General features: G+C 29.0%; 1 protein-coding gene and 1 long non-coding RNA gene across 2 annotated transcripts; one reads left to right on the top strand and one right to left on the bottom strand.

Annotated features, from left to right (window-relative positions):
- Window positions 1-1,471: 1,471 nt before the first annotated feature.
- Window positions 1,472-4,323, bottom strand: LOC149060209 (uncharacterized). The gene is made up of 4 exons (XR_016189454.1): window positions 4,215-4,323; window positions 3,956-4,120; window positions 2,931-3,113; window positions 1,472-2,872 (listed from the first exon to the last, which is right to left on the bottom strand). It is a non-coding gene; the product is annotated as an uncharacterized LOC149060209 (long non-coding RNA).
- Window positions 4,324-19,274: 14,951 nt separating this feature from the next.
- LOC149060208 (uncharacterized) lies at window positions 19,275-25,750 on the top strand. The gene is made up of 6 exons (XM_089228250.1): window positions 19,275-19,336; window positions 19,400-19,574; window positions 21,685-21,786; window positions 24,914-25,093; window positions 25,161-25,288; window positions 25,354-25,750. The coding sequence occupies exons 1-6, from the start codon at window positions 19,275-19,277 to the stop codon at window positions 25,748-25,750; spliced, it is 1,044 nt and encodes a 347-aa protein (XP_089084376.1).
- The last annotated feature ends 175 nt before the right edge of the window (window positions 25,751-25,925 follow it).

Genomic DNA, 25,925 nt, shown 5'->3' with positions numbered 1-25,925 from the left:
CAATATTATAATATTATTCAAGTAGACAATACTAACCTACCAGAACGTCTGCTAGTGAAAATGTTGAAAGTGCTAGAAAGAAATTGTGTTATGATGAAATTAATAGTGAGAATGATGAAAATATTACTGAGAACACAGGAAAAAATGTAGTTGATGAGGAAATTTCTCTGTCAAACGAAAGTAGGTTTTTTTGTTAAACTAAATAATATAATTATTATACAATAATAAATAAATAGACTATTAATGTTATAATACTCAATCAATTTTATAACAATTTCAATATAGATGAGCTTGTTTTTGATGGTGTAGAGGTGTTAAGTGCTGATGATAGTAATGATTTGGATATGGATTATGCAGTTACAGTTAGTAAAGAAAGTATGGCAGTCAGTTATAAAAGAAAACTCAATCAGAAATTAAGGATGACTGGAGACCCATATTTAGGGTATAGCCGGTCAAAGAGGAATCAAATTTTACAAAATGTTAATAGAGTTGGTAAAAATATTCGGCCAGCTTGTAATAGTGATGTATGTAGAAAATCTCAAAAAAGAAAATGCAATGAAATAGCTGAAGTAAATAGATTAGGAATATTTAATCATTTTTGGAAAAATTTAAACTGGGATGAAAAAAAAACTTATGTAACATCTTTAATAATAACCACTCCTGTTAAACAACGAACAGTCGAATCATCACGAAGAAACAGTACTATGTCTTACAATTTAAAAGTTAATTATGCATATTTATGTGTATGTAAGACAATGTTTTTAAATACACTTGGATTAGGAGAAAAACAAGTTCTAACTTGGTGCCTAACTGCAAAAGATACTGAGTTGAATAATTGTGAGACAAATAAAGAAAAAAAACAAAAGATCTACAATGAGAATTACTCCAGAAAAAATAAAAAGGAAATTTGTGACTGAGTTTCTTGAAAAATTGCCAAAACTACCCTCACATTATTGTAGGAAATCTACCTCAAGATTATATTTTGAGCCATATATCAAATCTATATCTCAATTGTTCAATATGTATGGTTTAATGTGTAATGAAGAAAATAAACAGCCAGTGTCTAGAAAAATATTTAATGAGATTTATAACAAAACAAATTTTTCTGTTTACCACCCTAAAAAGGATCAATGTGACATTTGTTGTTCTTACCAAACCAAAAATATCGGGGAGGATGAATGGAATGAACATATAAAGGATAAAGATCGAAGCAGGGAAGAAAAAAATAGAGACAAAGAAAAAGCTAAGTGTAATGAAATCATTGTATTCACTATGGACCTCCAGGCAGTAAAAATTTGCCCAAATTTAAAAGCAAGTGCTTTATACTACAAGTGTAAATTATGTGTACATAATTTTACCATGTATAATTTATCCTCTCATGAATGTACATGCTATTGGTGGGATGAAACACAGTCAGACCTCTCTGCATCATCTTTGATCATTGACTATTACAAATATGTAATTGATTGGTTAAGTGCTATTAAACAACATTATATTAAAACGTGTATTGTACAATTCTACTTATTAAAAACAAAAATGATAAAGGAAAAAAATCAATTCTTTAATAGTATTTTGTTATAAATGTACTTACTATTAATATTTTCAAATTAAATTTCGTTTTTTTATTCATACTAAATGAATCTTGCATATAAATGTTTGATTATGTAAGAATTCGACAATATTATGTAAAATTAAGCAAACCATAATTTGCACAAACCAGATAAGAGGACGACACACATTTGTTGATTCCATCTTATAAGTTCATAACATAGCAAATTTATGCTTTGATCACATGTAGCTCTGTTAGTTTAAAAATTAGAGAGAATCAACCTTATTATGAAACTTAATAGTTGAACATTAGCTATGTTTGTAAGTGGATTTTTACAATAGTTTATTTTTAGCAAGTTATGCTTAATATACAATAGGTAATACAAAAAATTAAAAATGCTCGTAGTTCACTACAAAAATTGAATATCATAAGAAATTCACACGCAACCACAGATAAAACTCTTACTAGTATGTTTCATAATAGATTGATTCACTCTAATTTTTAAATTAATAAAGGTAATCATGATTTTTTTAGTGTAAATTTGCAATGTTACTAACTTGTTAGATAGAAACACCAAATGCGTGTGAAGCATTTGTTATCTAGTTAGTGCAGAATACAGTTAACTTAATCTTACATATTATTATTGGGTACTTAAATAGTTAATTATTTATCTTTAAGATACATGTAATATGGATTTAAAAAAAAATTAAAACTAAAATTACGTTTTATAAAAAAATTATATATTATTAAGGGGATTTCAGCGCACCATTTGTTTTCTCTTTCTAGCCCACACACAACATACACAAAATGTATTTACGTAGTATCATTTTTTTTTTATCTTAGAATAAAATCAGCTATAACAAAAAAGATAAGGAATCATATTTTTAGAGAATGACATATCTTGAGACAACATTTAGACAAATCAATATGTTATTATATAATGTATTTATAGAATATTATTCTTTATCATTTTTGTAATGGATGATTTTAAACCAAGCTTACTTAAAAACATAGAAAAAATGATTCTCTGCAAAATACCTTTTGTCCATGTTGCGCTTGAGCCAGAGAGAGAAAATCAATATTGCGTTGAAATCTTCTTAAGCAATTTGTTAAACGGGCTTATTATAATAAAATATCAACTAAAGTTAAACATAAAAGATTATGGTTTTTTTTATCAAGTAATTTTTTTCTTTGAGTTTTTTGCAGAAATTCAGTTCAAACATAAGCACTCCAAATCAGAATCATGACCCCTGTTGAGAATAGCTAAGGTGTAATGTATTCTGGCGTTCTAAAGAATGTTTTGGTTTTTCTTCTGTTCTGAAACTATAATTGAAAAATTGATTATACAAATCTTATAGAGTTTTAAGTATTTTATAATTACATGTAGGTTTTTAGCAAAATTTAAATCTTCATATTTCACACAACCAGTGATTTCCAATTTTCAGGTTTCAAGATTTCTCATCTCAGTAAATTATATTGCGAGATCGTAGAATAGCTGAATGCTTCAAAACATCCAGTGTACAGTGTAGGAACGTATGGTAGACATCAAAATTTCCTTTATTATCTATAATTAGTAATACAATATATTATACAACAGTAAAGTATGAATAGTAATACTAAAACAATATGTATATTATGTGAACAAACATAACAAATTTACAGTCCTAAAACAGGTATCACACATAAGTCAAAATATTTTTTTAAATGAACAAACATTATTTATATAATTCTATTATAGTGATATAATTTAACAATAGTATTTAATCAGGTTAATAAGAAAATTATAAACTACTAGTGAATCCCATACACTTTGTTGCCAGTTAAAAATGTTTTTTAATATTCGGTGTATTGGTGTTCAAAACTTGAAGATTGTCATCGACCACTTGATAATGCAAATGTTGGTAAATGCTTTCTTAGTTAACACTTATAATATGGTTGTGTGAAGGTACTGTGAAAATTGCAAGCCTCAAGCTATCATTGTTTAGGCTCTATGTTGAACAGCCAGTGAGTCGGTCCGGATATATTATTCAACTATATTATATTACAGCCTTACCTAAAATATCCAACCATGATGATACATTTTAACAAACTGTTTTTTGTTTATCAATGCCCGTCAATTTATCCCATATAAATCTTCTTTGTATATTTTTATTACGGCCATTTTGATAGTTTTGACCAAATATAAATACAATCCTTGAATGTTGTACCACCCAATTTAAATGTCTCAATAATTTTTTTTATATTTTACCAAGGGGAAATTATGAGCAAAATTCCAACTATAGTTCAAAAACATTTTTAAGTTCCTAAAAATTAGTTATTACATTTGTGAGTCCATAATACAATCAAATAATCTAACTACCCAGCAAATAATAATTTTTTTTCCAGCAATTATTTACTATAATTTACCTCAAAATATTCCATTATTCTTAACCAAGACATGACTTCATGAGAATATAATTATTTTTGGTCTTCAAATTCAAAGGTCTAGAACACCTTAACAAATTTACAGTCGGCTTCTCCCATAATTCCTTTTTCTGACCTGAGGTGTTGTCGTTTATCAGTGTATGATCACTATTTTCAAACAAATAATACATATATATATATATATTGGAAAATATGTTTGGTATAAAATTATAATTTAATTATTATAACTGTTAGCACTTACACACAATAAAATGTCCAATTCATAGTGTATACTAAAGAACAACAACAATTAAGACTTGGAGTGAATGAAAAAAAAGTTTTTTCAACAAAATATGTTTATAACATTATAATATTATTGTCAGTTCGTGCAGCTAGTTTATCACTATCCTGAACATATTTTTAAAGTTAATTTCAAATATAATAAAATTTATAACAAAATCTTGATTAAATAACTAACATAAAAAAAACATTATTTAATCATAACTTATAGGCAATTATTAGGCATTGACCTATTATAATTTATAAATTTATAATAGGTCAATGCTTATAGGATATAATATTAGGGTAACCAGGAGTCAGTGTCTTCGTGTTAGTAACAGTACTTATCAGCTTATCACAAAACATTGTTCGTCCGACGCGGAGCGTTGAGATAGATAACAATATTTACTGTTTATCATTACAATTTTTTACAATTTAAGATAGTATCTTATCCTGAATGACCTAAATGTCCCTGTTTATCCACGGAGGCAGTCACTGTGGTGGCACGGTTTAAGTCGTTTAAGAAAATTTTAAATTTATATTAATTTAAGCCTCTAATATTATAAGGTATATTATCTTAAATCGTGAGTGCTATAATGAATATTATGTACTTTAGTCACCACTACTATATCGTGTATGAAAAATATATTATCTATACACTCAGACTTAAGCGACGACTCTCTCAACCGAGCTACAAAATGTTCGAGTATGAAAAACCGGTCAACCTAACGTCGTATAAGGGTAGGTTCACACATAGTAGTTGGGTTGCAGCGGTTGAACCGCCTAACAAAATTCAAAATGTTTGATTTTAAATCCAATCGCTTTATATGCGTTCAAACTTTAGCGGTTCAGCCGTGGAAACGGTCGCTTCTGAAAAAACAGCTGTTATGTGTGGCCCAAGGCTAATAAATTGGCCATTAAACGCTACTCAGACACGAGGCTTACATTTTTCTTTCATCTGGAGGATTCTAAGTTTCGATGATTCCAATCGGATTAGTTGAAGGTGATACGTGGCAATACCTACAGTAAATTATTGTATTTTGAGTGCCTTGATATGGATACCAATAATACCAATATATTTTGTTTATTAGTGGCATAAAAATGCTGCTAAAATCAATAGTAATTAAGTCCTGTCGTGTATTGGCAAACATTATCTTTTATTGCTTTGTCCTAATAATATTGTTTTTAAAGGTTAGTACAATAACTGAATAATTTTATATCAATATATTTAATATTCTATGTCAAATAATGTATTTATTTTTTGTATAGAGAGCTGATGTGTATTCAACTTAACAGACAAAAATATTCATTTGGTTCAACTCAAGGTGGCTGACAGTGTGTTGTTAAAAAACATGAAACAATCAACTCACAAATCAAGATGACGTCTTATTCCTGCATTCGGTTCATTCACCTACCTCCAATTATGGTTTAAAACTAAACACAGTGTTGTACGCAGGATTTTTCAATGGGAAAGGGGAGGCTTAGGTGAGATTTTTGCAAATTGTTGTAGAACTAACTCGGTCAGTTCTTTTTTATTGATATTTTTGTTAAAGGTAATCCATTAAGACGTTCCTCAATCATGGTTGATCTTAAGTACTATTTTAAATGTTGAAAATGTTGAAAATGTTCTGTCTAGAGCACCTGAAATTAGCTTTCCCCCCCTGTGTACACTACTGTCTATACACATCTATTTTCATGAGGATATTTCAGAGGATGCCATTATCTTGTTACAATGGTATTGTGTCAATTCTACTACAAGAACATTTTTATGTGCATACTTTAGATAGTCTAACCTAACCTAACGTTTCTATAATAGGCCCACCCATGGTTAGGAATTTACTTTTTCAATTTTGTATACAGAAAATATGTACCGAAAAAATTCCATCTGAGTTTTTAGTTTAAACAGTTAATCCCGCATACAGTAAAATTATTTTTCGATAAACATGATGTCCCACAAAATACATGGATGTACATTTTTATTTATAACATAATATGCTGATTTAGTGATTTTAGCAAGATTTGTTATAATTTCACAAACACTTATTAAATAAATAATCCATAATATGATGTAGTAATTAGATTTATTATTCCTTTTTTTATGTTTGTACCGACGACGCTGCTTGAACTACTTTCGTATAACTGCAGCGACGACTCATTGCCTCAATCGGTTATTTAATAAGTTGTTAATTACTTGTTATATGACATTTTATTACATTCAGGTAAAAAAACATACCAGTGGAAATACAATTTTTTCAGGTAGTAATTATGTGTCAGTGTAATTTACATGACAAAAAGGTTCTAAAAGTTAACAATCGGTGGTATTTTTATGCGTTCATTCAAACGTATTAGGTAATATTATATATTATTCAATTTATATTTATTTTTTTCAGCTATCACGTAAATTCTGCTTAACGCTTAACATATTCATTAGATTAATATACTATACCTACCAAAATTTTTTTCTATAATATCTTATCTATACACAAGAGTTGTGTGAAATTCTAATTTTTGAATTTTCACTCACTTAATTGTCTATTAGACGTAAATACATTCTATAATTGTCTAATTTAGCACAAAAAACGACTGTTTAAATTCTTTCGTTAGAAGTGCTTGATCGCAGAAAATAATTATTTTATAAGTACTTATTCAAATATTATACTCTCATTAATGATTTATAGCCATATAATAAACATTATTTGGGCATTTCTTTTTAAATAATGATGTGGCCATCGCGGTTTTCCCTCATTATAGTTAATTATCAATAAATTCCGCATCACGGAACTGTGAGTCAAATAAATGGATCAAATAGGTAAAAATGTTTTTGAAGTCAACGCCCAATACATCGTAAATATAAATATAGTTGGAATTCTCCTTCGCTTTCCATTGAGTAGGTAATTGTATACTCGAGTTACTCCATACGACTCATTGAGATAAAAGAATCGTAAAATACAAGGCTAGCACCCACCCACATAATATTTTAGACAGTCGACTTACTAACATTAATATTATTATTTACGTAATTTACATTCAGTATAAAATTATAAAATCTATTTCTCCTCACAAACGAGTAAAATACACAAATCACTAGCATGCATAATAATATCTAGGTATGGTAAATATTATAAAAAAATATCATTTTTATTTATTATACAAATACTATATTGGTCTAAATGTGATTTATTACCAAATTACCGAAACCTTGGTTTTTACTTTTCACAATAGTGCAATATATTGATAAGTAAACCATTTTCGTAAATAGGTAATATTCTTATTACTGATGCTATTTAATAAAATTTTTAAATTTCTACGAATTGCCTGTATAACACATCTAGCTACCTATATCCTATGTATTATATAACTGTGGTTATCTAAGTATCATTGTTCAAAAGTTAAAAACTCGTTTAAATACTTAATTTTTTGATAACATTTTAGTTTTATTTCAATAATTATCAATTTAATATTATTTTACATTCGTAATGTTTTATTTTTATAATCTAATGTAAATATTTTTATTTAATTAAATTCATGATTCATGTTTTATTTTAATTATAATATTATATAGAGATAAAAAGGTCTATGAACATGTTTTACTCGCAAAGGTTTAATATAATTTGAGCTTGAGACCACTGTATAGCATTACGTATGTCGTATAGCATAAGTGTGTATATAAAATAAAAGTAATATGTACCGAGCTATAATAATAATAAAAAAAGTCAATCATTATTAAATTTAAAACAATAATATAATAACTATAAGTATAAAATATGCATTTTTTATTCGGGTAAAAGAGAAAATTAAATAATTTTAAAATAATAAATACTAATATAAAAGTTTATAAATAACAATCAAATAACGTACGTATCTACCTATGTAAATGTTTTTATGCAAACAGCTCAGTAATCAGATTTATATAATAATATACTAATAATTAATTAATTTAATACCACCGAGTTAAAAACGGCTGTTTGGGTGGTAATGTAGAAATTGTTTGGACTCGTCGCCGTCGGTGAGAATAATATTACAGTGTGGACGACCACGGGCGGCGGCGGTGGCGCGGCGACGAGGATTATATAATAAATTGTCTTTGCTTTACGACGTTGATACCCGGGACAACATACCAGGACCCTATATTATGGACAATTGACGCTGTTCAATACGACTACACTGGTGGTGATCATTCTCAATCGTATACCTATAACGACACAATACAATTTATATAGTAGGCCTAAAGTCTCATATTGAAGACATACGCCATAAAATTACAATTATTAATATTTACATGATTTACCTACGTTTAATATAAAATTATAAAATCCCTCTCTATAAATAGCAAATAAGTAAAATAAACAGTAAAACCGTTCACAAACATATAATATAATATTTGCAATTATTTTTAATTATTTTCCACCGCAATTTTTAAGACAAATGATAATCATTATCAACCAACATTAAGTTTGTTATCACAAATATATCTGTAACTAATATATAACCATTATAACTAAATAATTTAAATTTAAATTTATATACATATGTATTTAAAACTGTCAAAAATGACACTACACTTCCTATAATCAATGATCTGCATTATCAGATCAAAGATGTCATCACTTTTATGTATAAAACGATTGGCATTTGTATGGATGAAAAATGCCTTAAAATTATTTCTAAAACAAATACTATGAAAAAATATTTCTCGATATAAATACTACTCGTAGTAAACTTGTACACATAGACATAGTATTACATTGTCATTACAGCTTACAGAAAATTATTAAAAATCCTGATATAGGTAGCATATTTTTAATTTAAACATATTTCATAACTTTAATATATTTGATTAATACCTAATATAATATTTTAATAGCCAGGAACAAACATGACCCTTGGATCCTGAAACTTTTGATGGCTGTCTTATATTATTTTTACCATATCAAAAACATATTCAAGTTCTGTAATCAGTTAGAATGTAAAAGATAAATTATTTGTATGAGGTCACTAGGTACGTCAGTTCATTTTATTCTATTCATTCATTTTAATCTGTAGACTATAGTCCAAACTCCTAAGTAAAGGTCACTTTGTAGTAGTTTTTACGTTTCATTGTTCAAAATTCAAAAGGCGTAAATCGTAGGTACACATTGCACAGGTCGGGTAAAAACGTTCATTTCAGAACGCGGACACTTTGTAATGTTATATCGAAAAAAATAATAATCTTATATAATAAAATATAACAAACGGATATCATCTGACCTAAGATAAAATAGGTAGTATTTATGCTATATATTTACAAAAATTCAACGGATAAACCAAAAACTGTCGGTTTCGTGAAGTACCATTTAAAATTAACAATAACTTATAAAAATTAAAAAATCTTAGTTGAAAAATATCGAATTCTAAAAAAAATTATGAACATGCAATTAATAATATGCATTATGTCCAAAATATGCAAAAAAAAAATTGGTCCGATTTAAACGAGAATAAGCCAAATCGTGGACAAATCTGACAACCAATCAATTTGCCCTAAAGGAAAAAAACATGCAAATGCATATAAATCCTAGCCCTAGTTATATGCATATAGAAATATTCAAATATGTCATATACATACTACGTAGTTTATATGTAAATATAAATTTTGAAGTAAACAGAGTGTAACAAAAAAGCCTGACAAATAAACATATAAACAAAGATTCTAGTTAAACGTACTAATGACAAAAATAACGAAAGTTATATTGTTAATAAATAATTTAAGAAATATGACATTATTATATCAAGATATTCCCATAAAAACTATATTTGGAAAAAAGTCGATGCATTTTGATGTAATTAGCTCTAAAAAAAATATTGATACTTAATTTTTAAAAAATAGCTGCTTGACTTAAATAAATGTCTTACGCCAAAATTTGTTTAAAAATTAGGTCACCTAACATCAATTATAATAATAATTGTAATAATACGTTACATTATATTTTATATAATTGTTCATGACTTCAGACTTATTTATATTATATATGTTATGTATACTTAATACTTTATATATTATAATATAAATAATATAATGATAGCATTTTCCACTTTCCACGTTTCATTTTGTAAAATTTAAATATTTATTTATTTATTTGCTTATTACAATTAATTTTTAAGTTTTGATTACCCACTCTTGATTAACCTACATAATATCGTTATGTATCACATACGCTGTTACTTACAACACTAAAACAAGGCAATATATTATAATTAGGTATTAAAATCGAAGGGGTTATCTATATGTTTACAACCTTGTAAAATCGCATTTGGAGGTAGTAATGATATTATAAGTTAAGCTATTGCTAATATTTAATAGTATCTGTTAGAAAAGCTTCTGCATGAAAAAGCTGTTGCAATCATATCCGTGGTTATCCGATACATATTGATTGAATTAGCTATAGATAATCTGGATATTAAATAAGTACTTTAGACTAGAGTTCAATGTTAGGTAAATTATTTAGAGATAAATGTAATAAGGTTAATTTACTCTTATTTTTACTTTTAAAATAGAAAAGTAACTACGTTACTTTATGATATTATAGGTAAATCTATTATTTACGCGCACACACAAACCGACACACACACGCTACTCATTGTGATATATTATTTGTATTATAAAATATAAAATACTTAAATACAATAATTATAGGATTTATTATTGGCTATTTTTTTCAATCGTAGGTAACTTGTTTATTGATATAAGTTTTTTCTAAGACATCTAGATGTTTCAAGCAACTCTAGTACATTCGCCTTAAATACATCATTATTAAATATCAAAATATTTAAAAACAAATTTATATTACATACACTACACAATTAACTATTTAATAAATACTATTATATACTATAATCCTACATAATATGTGTTTGAACAAATATTAAAAAAATAGGAAATATAAGCCAGTCTTTGAATTCAAATACATATAATATTTTGCTAATAATGAAATATTTTTTCTATATAATATTCACCAACACCTAATTTTTTAGTATTTAAATTGTTAGTTTTTTACTAAAACTAACAATTTAAATACTAAAGGGTATGAACAAAATCAATTGAAACAAAAAAACTTCTGTAAATTAAATTTAAGTATCTTTTTTTAATGAAAAATTAATATTTTTAAGTAAAAAGACATTAATACATATTAAATTGTTCATACGTTATTGCAGTTCATTAAATACATTTTTATGAATCTGCATTATATGTCATGTATCCATTAAATTAAAGATAGTATGAATTATTGGTAAAGTACTAAAATAGATGTTGATTTGGTTGCCTATCTACCAAGAGATACATACATTTTTTGACAATCAACTATAATAGATATAACAAAGAACATACCATTTCATGAAACAAATAATAGTAGAACTATGATGTGTATTAATATGTGTATTAATACATTCAAAACAATGTACACAATAAAAATTGTAATAGGTAAAACTACATAAATATGATAATTAAAACTAATTGGGAAACTCGGATGAAAGAAAATCTTAATTATCAGAATTTAATTCAAGACTCTATGCAGAGCAATGAATGTGCTGAATTTACAATGATAATGTTGCGCTTTTTACATTGAAGGAACATTGTAGAAACGTTGAAGTTTCTTTTAGAACCTGAAAGATTGAAATATATGTAACAGGGACGTATAATGTGATCGTGATGTTCGTTGAATACTTCCACCGGCCGTCGAAACTACGCGCCACGCACCAACGACGCTAATACTGAAGAACGATTATCGACTATAACCCTGGTACCAGTGGCGTATTTTAGGTAATTTCTCGGGGTGATATCCAATGATTAATGAATATATAATATATATAATATATAAAATTAAAATAGTAAATTTTAAAATAAATGATAATATTGAGTTTTTTTAAGTTGAGGGGGGGGGGGGTTCAGATAGGGAAGGCACTACCCTTATCCCTGAAAAAAAAACTACCTGGATCCTGGTACTACTGACTCCGTTTCATCAACGCAAATCGTTATTCGTCACTTATCGCGTTCGATAAAAATAAGGTAAAAAAAGCGGGTAAGTCGTGGATGTCGCTCTGCTGCACAGTAGGTTACAAGTGGGTTACTGTAATGGATGGAATTAAATTTGAATCCAATTATATTATATCATTGTATACGAAAAACGATTCTGAGCGAAGACGGTTTATCTGTCTAGGATATATTATAGATTATTAAAAATTTTCAAATCTTAGATTTAAAACGAAAAATTTTTATGAATTTCTTGTTTGAAATACTTTGCGGATTTTCGTGATTTTCGTGATTTTTACATATTATGTTGTCAAAATTCAAACTTTGAATGATTGTAAAAAAAAAATTGTGACTACGCATTTCTTTTATTTTTCAATTGCTATTGTAAAAATATGATAGGAACTATGTATTAAATTTTCAAATCTTAGATATAAAACGAAATTTTTTTATGAATTTCTAGCATAAAATAATTTATTAAATTTCACGATTTTTACGTATGTTGTCAAAATTCAAACTTTGAATCCTTGTAAAAAAAAAAATTGTGACCATGAATTTATTTTACTATTCAACTGCCATTGTTAAAACGTGTTAGAAGCCTTGTATTAAATTTTCAAGCTTTTCTACCGAAAAAATAAATTTTTATCGATATTTATAGGAAAAAAAACTAAAAAAGTTGAAAAATTAAAATGTCAGTAAACAGCTCAAAACAAATGTAAATATTTTGAAAATTTTATCAAATATATAAAATGCCTATATAAACATTCAGCGAAAATTTCAAGTATCTGCGGTCATTTATTGTTTTAGATTTTTAGAGTTACAACAAAATAAGAAAATCACTAAATGTGATATCCAGTGAAACTCCAATGTTTTAAAAATTTAAATTTCAAATGCTCATAAAAATTTAATTTTAATTTCCGGTGGACTTTTTATTTGTAATAACCTAATAAAGATTGACAAACTTGTAAGGAATCTCGTATTAAATTTTTAAATCTTAGATTTAAAAAGATAATTTTTTATAAATTTCTAGCTTTAAATAATTTGTGAATTTTCGTGATTTTTACGTATTTTGTCAAAATTCAAACATTGAATGCTTATAAAAAGAAATTGTGACTATGAATTTCTTTTATTTTTCAACTGCCGTTGTAACAATATGTTAAGAGCCTTGTATTAAATTTTCAAGCTTTTCTGCCTAACAAATACATTTTTATTGATATTAATTTTTAAAAAACTAATAATGTTTGAAAATTTCAATTGCCTATGAATAGTTCAACTTAAGTCGAAAACTTTTTTTTTAATTTAGGTTTTCTTATAAGAAAAATGGTAATCATTTTTAAATTTCTACCAGCTTGTAAAGATTATGAGCAAAATTTTCATTATTTGGATAAATGAAAAGATGAAGTGGAATTTCACTGCCAACCTTTTAAATGGGTAAACCTTTTTTTAACTTTTAAATACGAGTACAATGTGTTTGTGAAACATTTCATCAAATTATATAATGTTTATTAGATTCTTTAAAATTCATTTTTAATATAATCAATTGATAAATAAATCATAATAATGTAGTTATTGGTTTTCTCAAAATTTGATATCTAAATAACCCATTTACAAATATTCTATATTAAATCATTGACCGAGGCTTATTCACTATACATAATACTAAACATAATATTACCTGCAACAAGACAAAATGTTATGCATTCTCAGTTAAAAATTGTTTTTGCTATAATTTTTTAATAATGTCATAAATAGTGAATTTTTCTTTTAATATTCTAATCTTTTTTTTCAACTTAAAATTTTGAACTTCTTTGTATTCATAATTCACAGTATTCAAATGTCTCTGTCATTTTCGAAGTCATAAAGTGAGTTGTAGATTTACATCAGTGCAATTAGAGTGGTGCACAGAGGTTTTATTTTCCAGCTTATATTTATTATATTTTGGTTATTTTGAAATTAAAGTTATCAATAAATACAAACATTTTGTAATATACATAATCTGTGTATTAAAGAATATATTGGTAGGTAGTTCGCTATTCCAAGTTATAGGTTATACTGTGTTATAGCCTTATACTGCCCTCCTAAGCCAAAAGGCAGTAAAGCGACAAAATTTGAAAAATGAGTTTATTATATCAAATTAATCGTTATTTTAAGGCGCATTTTTTGATTCCTTAGCAAAAATACCGTAAATGCAATAGTTTTTGAAATAAACGTGGTTAAACATATACGTATTTACAAATATATGAATGATACTAAGCAAAAAAGCAGTATCAAACACATGCTAAGCAAAAAGGCAGTAACTGACCACAGTATACGGTAATTTTGCTTAGTATTGCTCAAATACGGTATTTTCGTTTAGTATTGACATAGTATTGATGATAATTTTCTAGCCGTATCACACAATATCATATTATCATACATTATAATAATTTATTAACATACTGTTAACCACGGTCTCAGAAGATTTAACATTCTAGTTGTTATTAATTCTGTGATTGTGGTTTAGTATGATAAACGTTTCCATGTTTTTTGGAGGTTCAGACTTCAGTTCATAGGTAAACAAGACCCCAATCAGTTGATCGAGTGTCGCTTCGATGGTTTTGCCCATCGACCATTGTATATTATTATCATGGTTGTGCTATTGATGAATGTTGTTTATTTTAATATTATATTATTTTTATGTTTCAATGTTTGCAGTTTGTAGGTACGTTATTACTTATTACTTATTAGTTATCAATGTTATTATCATTATATTCAATCGTCCAATGTCGTACAGATGCTAGAAATCTGTATAAAATACATTCAAGTCAAAAAGATAATATAAATGATTGTGTTACAGTTTCTGCAGATTTACAAAAAGTAATTATGCTTCCAAGAGCTGAAATGTTTAAAAAAGTAATTTTTACAAGGCGTATAATTGCATACCACGAAAGTTTTGTTCCTGTTGGTTGTAATTCCAATATTAAACCACTAGCTTGTATTTGGCATGAAGGAACTTACTGGGCGAAACAAAGAAGATATCATAAGTACGTTTTATGCGTTTATAAAAAAACATAGAAATATTTCAACTCTTCAAATTTGGCTGGATAATTGTGCCAGTCAGAATAAAAACTGGTGTCTCCTAACATTTCTTGTTTATATTGTGAACTCGTGTGAAGTTTCGACTAATACAATTAAAATATACTACTTTGAACCAGGACATACATATATAAGTGCTGATAGTTTTCATCATCAGATAGAATTGGCTTTAAAAAAACAAAAAAAGACATACGACTTTAATGATTTTGAATATGCTGTTAAAAGTTCAAACAGTGGAAAAGTTGATGTGAACGTAATGGATCATACATAGTTTTATAGTTGGAAAGATTTTAAGTCAGTTCAAAAGTTACAAAAACAAAATCGTATTTTATTGAAGGATATCGTATGCATTAAAGCTGAAAGAGGAAAATTTATTTTGAATTTTAAAACTAAATTAACTGATACAGAATATCAGGAATTGGATTTTCTGTGCAAGAAAAATATGAAAAAAGATGGAATTCCTATTGCTTTACCAAAAATAAAACCATGCGGTGTTGCCAGAGAAAAGGTTGAAAGTATACTTCAAAATTTAGATCAGATTCTTCCAGAAAACCGTAAACTGTTTTGGAAAAATCTTGAATATTTGTAAAATTGTAAATACAATTATTATTATAATACCTAACAATTTTGTTTGATTATTTTTAAAATGTTCATTAATTTTTATATTAATTTTGTAAAAATGTTTTTAAATGTTACATTTTTATATTATTTTCCTAAAATTTCATATTTTTATTTCTTTATTTTTTTTTTTTTTAGTTAGTATTTATTTTATTTTATTTTAAATAAAGGCTTGTTATTTACATAAATTTGGTCTAGTAAAAAAACAAAAAATAAATATGTATTCCAAAGCAAAAAGTACGTATGTGCTAATACTGCATTTTCCCTCTGTAAACAATAATATTAATGTCTGACAACACTAAACAAAAAGTACGTATATGCGTTTTAAGGTATTATGAGGTATTTTAGAGTTTATCCATGTGTATTATTGGATTCTACAGGAAAAATTATTTAATTATCATTAATTTATTATTTAATTTTTAAAATATGATAAAAATAACAAGATGATTCAGAAAAAGTTATTTTTCTCAAAACTACTACATTGTTGCTTACTGCCTTTTGGCTTAGGGAGGCAGTATAGGACTATTACATAATACAATCAAGTTTCGATTACTTGAATTTTAAGTGTTAAATCCGGCTTATGTGTTTTTTGAATTATAAATTATAATATATAATTTATAATTCAATTATATTTTATAATTTAATAAATTAATATTTTTAATTTATAATTAAAAATTATAATTTATAATTTTTAAATATTGGTATTATTTTTAGATTAGATTAGTTTGAAACGTAATAACATTTCTCAAAATATTATCATTTTAAAAATTTCCCGTCAAAATTATTCATTTTTAAAATTAGTATATCTATTTGTTATTATTTTTGTCATACCGAAGTTTAATTAGACCCAATTTTTATTTTTATTCTTTAAGATATTTTATATTTCACCCTTTATTCTTGAATTTTTATATTATTATTATCAGAATTTAATTCAAGACTCTGATCAGAGCAATGAATGTGCTGAATTTACAATGATAATGTTGCGCTTTTTACATTGAAGGAACATTGTAGAAACGTTGAAGTTTCTTTTAGAACCTAAAAGATTGAAATATATGTAACAGGGACGTATAATGTGATCGTGATGTTCGTTGAATACTTCCACCGGCCGTCGAAACTACGCGCCACGCATTAACGACGCTAATACTGAAGAACGATTATCGACTATAACCCTGGTACCAGTGGCGTATTTTAGGTAATTTCTCGGGGTGATATCCAATGTTTAATGAATATCTTCTTATAATATAAAACGTGAATCCCTATATATATCGCTCTAAGCAACCCATGGAAGAATTACGTTTTTCTTCCATGGGTTTCCTAAGACCGGCCAATCGCGTTACTTCCTCGCGGCGGCGGCCGAGCTATCACGATTTTTCAGTTATCGTATCACTCATCAGTCATAGATATCGTGTTTTAGATTTTTCGAAACGTTTTACGCTTATTTTTTTTCAACTTTTTACTCGATTTTTCTGCTTTTACGCCCTTTTCCGTCGCCTTTTTTTACGTTTAATTCAAGTGCGTTTCTTTTAAAATCGGTTTTCACTCGAAAACGCGGCCGACTTTCGTTTTTATCGTTTTTTTTTTCGATCTTTTTCGTCTTTAAGACCGCCGACTGCTCTTTTTTCGCGTAGTATACTTATTTTCGAACCCGTAGACGTGCGGTACCTACCTATTGTACTGATAATAATAAATATTATACTGTTTTTGTTTGATTCAATAAATATTGTTTTAAATACGTTTAATTCTGTCTTTTGTCTGTTCGAAATCCTTATTTTAAGCTCATGTCGACGGTGTTTGAGTATTCCTACTTTTTATAAATTACAAAAACGGCTACTCGGTTAGAAGCCAAATATTTAACACAGCACATAAAAGGTGCGACTACATGTGATATAATAATATATGTATTATTGTTTGTGGGATTATTTACACTTTTGTTCGTCGACGGCTCAAAGAACGTAATCATATGATGCTACGTATAAGGTGTTTAATATTAATTGCTGTCGATAGGTGAGATAGGTGTAATGAGTAGTCTACGACGGTGGTTAATTATTTAATCGAGCACACAAATTGTACAACAACGTAATGTACTGTAGGTACACTACGGTTAATCGACAACGGTAGTATCGGTGTATATGTAATCTCTTTAGGGTTATTATGTCTAAATTGATTAAATAAATACTCGGTTATACCATGAAAAGAATATTTTGGTGGCAATGTTAATAATTTAGTTCATTGACGGTGTTATAAAAGTGAGTATGTACTGCTACGGATGCATTATTAAATATCATTACTTACAGGCAATGTAGTTTTTATTCATTTGTGGTAATTAAATAGTTACTAAATTATAGCAAGCGGTATTTTCCAAAATTCCGTCCATCGACATAATTATTGATAAATATATGTGTGTATATAGTAGGCTTAAAATGCTTGATTATTATTAAAAGTTTATCGCAAATTGGTGTAGTGGAGAGGGGATCTTGAGCTCCGCCGAACCGTACGGTGGTATCCATCGTCAGGCTACGGCCAACGTTCGTACGATACGTCGATACCTACGTTTTTATGCGCAAAAGCACGAAGGACTTTTTGCACTCTATTAATTTTCTAGACTCCGAAAAAGTGCTCTCTTTCTTCCGTATTTTTAGTGTATTCGTAAGGCGAGATTTTGATACCGGTGAGTACAATTTCGATAGAAATAATAACGTTGGAATCACGCTTGATCGTGCAATTGTCTGTTGTACGTTGATTACATTACGTGTACACGAGGCAACGCGTATCTTGCACCCTTATACACTTGATTTACAGCTCTATCTAATGATATTTCAAACATGTCCTCTTCCATATTTGCTTTGTATATATTAACATACCGTTTTACTTATTCACACTCGGACGGCCTGTATGGTCAACGTTGGCCCGTTAGCCGTTGCGCGTCGGCCGTCCGTATCCCTTAACATTGTGAATCTAATAATCTATTCTGATTTGTTTCGCGGCATTAACGTGTCACGAGTTCGGTAGGTCCCCGATGTCTTTTTTCGTATTTTCATATTTTTTTCCCACCTAAGGAATCCATGTAAAAAATATAATATTTATCGTATATAATATATATCAATTCTAAAAATAACACAACCGCCCGAGACGCATATTTCAACGTTGATAACGTACTGATACCATCAGAATATTCGATTACGATCATTGACACAGTTTGTTTTTCATAATTATTATTATAATTTGCTATTAAATATTAATCAGTACATATTCACGAATTACTTATACCTTTTCAAGATGTTTTCATTAAACATCAATAATATTTCTATAATGTTATACGATTATTATACGACGCTTTCCAGGCTATTCACTATGGTGAAACGATGTGTGATCTGTGGAAACGTGGATTATGACAATGACGTTTCCATACACAGGTATGTATAGTTTCATTTGACGCATATGCCATGTACATCTTATTATAAGTCATTCACCTTTAGATTTCCGATGAATGACGTACGTCGTCTTCAGTGGGTGGAATTCGTGAGGAACCACGGTTTTCAAGTGACTCTTAGCTCTAAGCTATGTTCTCGGCATTTCGTCCCCGGTAAAGATTTCAATGTAAATGTTGCACACGTCCGCCGCCGTCTGAGTCCAACAGCAGTGCCGTCCATAGTGAGCATAAAAACGTGGTAGAAGAATACTTTTTTAACCAACAGTTCCACAACATCCATTTCATGTTTACATTCAAAACAATAGGCCCCTGTATTAATAATCCGTGTTAAGTATAATATGGTTATTAAGGTAGACGTTTTTCACTTTAAAGTTCCATTGGTCGATATCTGGTCATTAATTATTATTTTCAAAAATGAAATTATTCACACATCTGTTAGGCTTATTTGTGTGTTATTGTCATTCACAAAACTGTACACACCTCAATGTCAATATGTACTGTTGTGTATTATGGTTCCTAATTTTTAGAAATACTTTAAACTCATGATTGTTGTTGTATAAACAATTTGATTTCAATTACACATTACGTAACTACACAGGACTACACAACATATAATATAATAATACACATAGTTGTACTGGTACATCTGCATGCACCTTAATACACAATAAGTAAACTTAGAAGTCACTTTGGTATATATAAATATATTTATTTATTTTGGTTCACTACTGCAGTTTTGATTGCACTTCACATCTCATTATGATCCTATTAAACATTTGTCAAACACTCATAACTCTTACGGTTAGACTTATCATACAATTGATAATTCAATAAATTCACTAGATGAATATGCATAGTCAATGTTTTGACTTTATCCTTCTGTAAACATTTTTGGGATGTAACTTAGTACATATTTTTATCTGCGTGTATTACAGTTTTTTTATTTTTTGGTTTTGTCTGGTTCACTAATGATTAAGATGCCTAAAGTTTATAAATACAATGAACTCATACTGCATTTTAAATAACACATTAAATAAATACACAGGATCAATTACATTTGGTATATTAACTACAAACTGTGAGGTTTTTATTTATTAGGTACAATTCAAATAACAGGTGATAACCTTATGCATTTTGGTTTTACTACAATAGAGTGTACATTAACATATTGCACACCTTTATTACTTAAATTCACTTTAGTTTTTTTTCCATCAAACATCTCATGTGAAATTATACAACATAATTGTACGGGTACATCTGCATGCACCTTAATACACAATAAGTTAACTTATAAGTCACTTCAGTATATATATATATATATATATATATATTATTTTTTTTGGCTCACTACTAAATTCACTTGATGAATATGTATACTCAATATTTTGACTTTATCCTTCTGTTAACATTTTTGGGATGCAACTCAGTACATGTTTTTATTTGTGTATATTAATTTTTTTTTATTTATTTAATTTAATTTTTTGTTTTGTCTGGTTCACTAATTTACTAATGACTAACATGCTTAAAGTTTATAAATACAATGTACTCACACTGCATTTTAAATATACACTAAACTAAACATTACATCAATACATATCATACACATGACATACTGTTATGCTGGGAATATCAGTTTCTCCATAATCCTTATATTTAACTTACATTTATCTTATTCAGACAATAAACAATTCACTTAATGTACTTAACCAGCACATGTATTAAACACTGTTGCCGTACAATCCACTTATAGCATTTAGGATTTATGTAATACCAGTTATGGTGTTGCTTAATAAACCATATAACAATATAAATAAAGTTCACCTATGACAGAGCATTATAATTTTAATGCAAATGTGTAATTTACATTCAAAATGTTTGTTTCAATTTATCTAATACAAGTTTATCGTTATCATATGTCATTAATGCATAGAACTATTCTTTTATGATTTTTTTTCCTGCATCTTTTGGTACAGTAACTAAAAACTGCACAAATCTTATATTTGTATAATTACATTGCATTCTACTTTTAATTTACATTACACATAGTTACTAAATAACTATGTACAGTGCAAGGCTAATAAACATACACAATAACTGAAATCCATTATTATTGTTTATTTTATACTTAGGTGGTTAGGTGATTTGTTGTAAATAAATAAATAGTAATAATAATAATTAAGTAACTATAGGGGTATCATCAATGAGGGTGGCACCTTTCATCAAAATAATGATCCTGTCAATGTACTTTACACTATATTGTATATTACTGGTAAAAGTAAAGATAAAAAATTTATACTTTGGCATATAAATTGAGCGCCCATTGTTATGTAGATGGTTGGACCTCACCGGAAACGAGAAGACCGTGCAGATAATGTTCACGCTGGTGAGCAAGTTGTCGAAGTCTGGATGGATGATGTTCAGTTGGACGACAACATTGAGACGTACGTCACACCAGCCCACCCCATTTTGAAAATTGGTGTTTTCTGGTATGCAACCTTTAGTATGACATTTGTATGCATTTGTATGACCATTCCCTCCATTTGTATGCCACTTAAAATGGAGATATAACAAAAATTGAAGGGGCGGGCTGACGGGATGTCACCCCAGCCCGCCCACCACTCAAATTTAAAATTTCGCTATGCCGTTCATTTGTACGCCATTTGTATGGATTTGTACGATAAATTTCATCCCTTAATTTCAAAAACTACCCTTGGGCGGGCTGGAGGGATGTCACCCCAGCCCGCCCACCACTCAAATTCAAAATTTCGCTATGCCGTTCATTTGTACACCATTTGCATGGATTTGTACGATAAATTTCATCCCTTAATTTCAAAAACTACCCTTGGGCGGGCTGGAGGGATGTCACCCCAGCCCGCCCACCACTCAAATTCAAAATTTCGCTATGCCGTTCATTTGTACGCCATTTGTATGGGTTTGTACTACCCTTGGGGTTTTCCGGTGTTCCACGAATTTTATCACCTAAGGTTTTTATAAATAATATTGTACTAAGTAACACGTATAATAAGTGTCAAACAATTATTTTTGAAACTAACTATACTTACTTGTTTTTTAAATTACAACCTAAATTATATAATTGTTTTTAATCTTTTTGCCACGAATTATTTTTAATATAAAACTTACTATCCCTTCTAGACTCTAGTAATATATTATCTATTAGAAATAGAAAGCTCTATTTATGTTTGGATTTATCATTCGTAATTGTTCCTCATTCTCCAATCCCGTAACATTTAAATATCTATTTACCTCCATTATCTGGTCTCATCTAGCATATGCTACAATTGCTCGGGATACTGATACTATTGATTTTTTCAATGACATAGGCCGTTAAAAATAATTTGTTTCGTTTATTGGTTTTAAATCAAATATCGAAATTTCTACTCATTATGATTATATCAAAACATATTTTATATTAATAAAACTGTTGTTGGAAGTTAAGTAAAGAAGAATAGTTACTCAGTTACTGTTAATACTGACTTTGATAGTTTTTTTTTATTCCTATAGTTATGATACGGGTTCGGGATTTGTTGCAGTTAAAATTATCAAATTATGTTTAAAAATATTTAGATAATTTTTATTCTGTTAGTGAAAACTTATAAAGCATATTTCGGTTAAAAAAATTTTTTAAATTAGGTAGGTACATAACTGTGATAACCGAACGAATATTATGTACTGCTTTTTATTTTGTCATACAATTTAGAATCTAGATTGTCATTATAGGTTTTACTACAACTACACAATTGTCGATATTGTCAATAAAATGATTAAATCTTGAGCAACATAAAAACTATCGTAAACAGAATATGTACTATTCAGACGCAACAGACTATGACTTTAATTTATTGGAAAAAATATTTTTGAATGGTTTTCAAATGTAATTTTACGTACCTATAAATTTAAAAATGCAAAACATGTACAAATATGCTAAAAATTGTTCAAATATGTACTTTTCCAAAAATATACAAATTTAATCATATAATTTAGTTTCACTATTTCATACAACAAATGTATAACTCGCCTAAAATAATCTACTACTAATACAAAAAATCATGCGAATGCAAGAAGTTCAGTAGCTATTATATTGTTTTTCTTGCGTTGCCCAATGCGATGTTATTTTGCCATTAAATTTTAATTTTAATTACTGCACTGCCGCCACTGCATATAGTTAATATATTTTGGAGGTATGTCTGTAACTACATAAATATAAAATAATGTCTATATATATTAATATATATATATATGTATAATATATGTCTATTTATAGTTATAACTACCTAATTTTATAATGTTTAGTCTATTAAAAGAACAAAAAGAACAAAATTATTAGCAACTCCTCTGTGTATAATGTATAGGTATTAAACATTAAGACCTCTATAGATACATGACGGTCACCAGCCGTTTTTCATTTCACAGACTAATCGCGGCGCGTGTTTGTTTTTAACATTTAATAATCGTTATTAAAAATAACTGTATTGTGGTGGTTTTCCAATATTATTCTAAAATACCTATTTTAACAGATTGTATTGAAATATGTATAAGGACACTACCCTTCCAACAAACATTGAAATTTTTTTAGAACGTCATATACTTTCACTACAGGGATCTTCACTTTTCCGTTCTGCCTCTTACAACACTACAGGCTTTAGTTCAGATACTAACAATGACTCAAATATTGTTTGTAATAATAAATCGCCCTGTTTACAAAAACATAAAATGATAACGGAGAATAACACAGAAAATGATGTTTCCAGTGAGAATTCCGAAGATAACTATATTTTAATTGATGAAAACAATATTAATGACGTCTTGATGTTTAATGAACCATGCCCTACTTCACCAAAAAATAAAAATATTACTGAAAATAATGCTGAAGAAGGATGGGACAGAAAATCGGCAAAACAACGAAAACTTAATTCATATCTAACTCCAAATCCACATTTATCTCATATAGATTTGAACGTGCTCCGCACGTACAGATACGACTAAGTGATATTCCAGAAATCTTACGATACAAAAATTTAACTTATGAGCTACAAACCTACAAATCCATACAAATGGCGTACAAATGAACGGCATAGCGAAATTTTGAATTTGAGTGGTGGGCGGGCTGGGGTGACATCCCTCCAGCCCGCCCAAGGGTAGTTTTTGAAATTAAGGGATGAAATTTATCGTACAAATCCATACAAATGGCGTACAAATGAACGGCATAGCGAAATTTTGAATTTGAGTGGTGGGCGGGCTGGGGTGACATCCCTCCAGCCCGCCCAAGGGTAGTTTTTGAAATTAAGGGATGAAATTTATCGTACAAATCCATACAAATGGCGTACAAATGAACGGCATAGCGAAATTTTAAATTTGAGTGGTGGGCGGGCTGGGGTGACATCCCGTCAGCCCGCCCCTTCAATTTTTGTTATATCTCCATTTTAAGTGGCATACAAATGGAGGGAATGGTCATACAAATGCATACAAATGTCATACTAAAGGTTGCATACCAGAAAACACCAATTTTCAAAATGGGGTGGGCTGGTGTGGCGTACGTAACATTGAGGTGGTTGAAATCATGCCGGACGACAACGACGTTGAGTTAGTTGAGGTACTATTGGACGACAATAACGACGAGATCGTGGAAGTCGTGAACCAAGACGATCCAGTGGATGTGATACAAGACGACGATGATTTTGTCGGTATTTTCGACATTTCACCGTTATACGTCATCGAAGAGGTGAGTAAATACATTTCGTATAAATAACGTTGCTAACACAAATAAAATTGTGTCATGTTAATCGCAGGTGGAAGACAGGGCGGCACGCGCGCCGCTTATACACCGCCCGGCCGGCGTCCAGTACCCGCTACCGGAAACTTACTACATTGGCGCATTGGATGCAATCTGTAGACACTGTAGGGCCCGCCACTTTCAGTGCGAAAGTACCACCGCGGGGCACTTTTCGACGTGTTGCAATAACGGTCAGATGACCGTTTCAGGGCCAAGACTATTGCACCACTTTTGTTACAGAGGTTGTTGGTTGAAGACTCTGCGGAAGGCAAACATTACAGACAGCATATCCGACGGTACAATAATACTTTGGCATTTGCTGCGTTCTCCAGTGATCTAAACGCAAGACGCTTGCCAGGTCGGGGACCGAATATTTTCACCGTTCACGGGCAGTCTTATTGGAGGATTGCTAATGACTTGCTTGGAAACGAACCTGTGCAGCTCAGATACTGTCAGTTGTACTTCGTCGAATCTGGGGAGGCTAACCGTATTCGAGCGGAACAGCAGCAACTACAGCCCGTTTCACACCGTCTGTTGCCAAGTGTGCTGGAGGACTTGGACGGCCTGTTACGGAACATAAATCCATTCGCACAGGCTTTCGAGTAATATATTAAAAATTAGTTTATTAAGCAAACACACAATTTATGCTCATAACGTTCGAATTAGATATTGATGTAAACCGTAAATATTTCCAAGCAGTGTACACATTATATTTTTGAAATACTGTCATTAATCAGACCATTTTATTTGTTTGTTCAGGTTCATCATGTTTTTGAATATA

This window comes from Diuraphis noxia, unplaced genomic scaffold (genome assembly GCF_037042655.1).
Source record: "Diuraphis noxia isolate RWA-SAM2 unplaced genomic scaffold, SU_Dnox_SAM2 contig0001, whole genome shotgun sequence".
Classification (NCBI taxonomy): domain Eukaryota; kingdom Metazoa; phylum Arthropoda; class Insecta; order Hemiptera; family Aphididae; genus Diuraphis; species Diuraphis noxia.
Note: the sequence above shows the minus strand (reverse complement) of the source record. Positions and strands in the feature narration are given on the sequence as shown.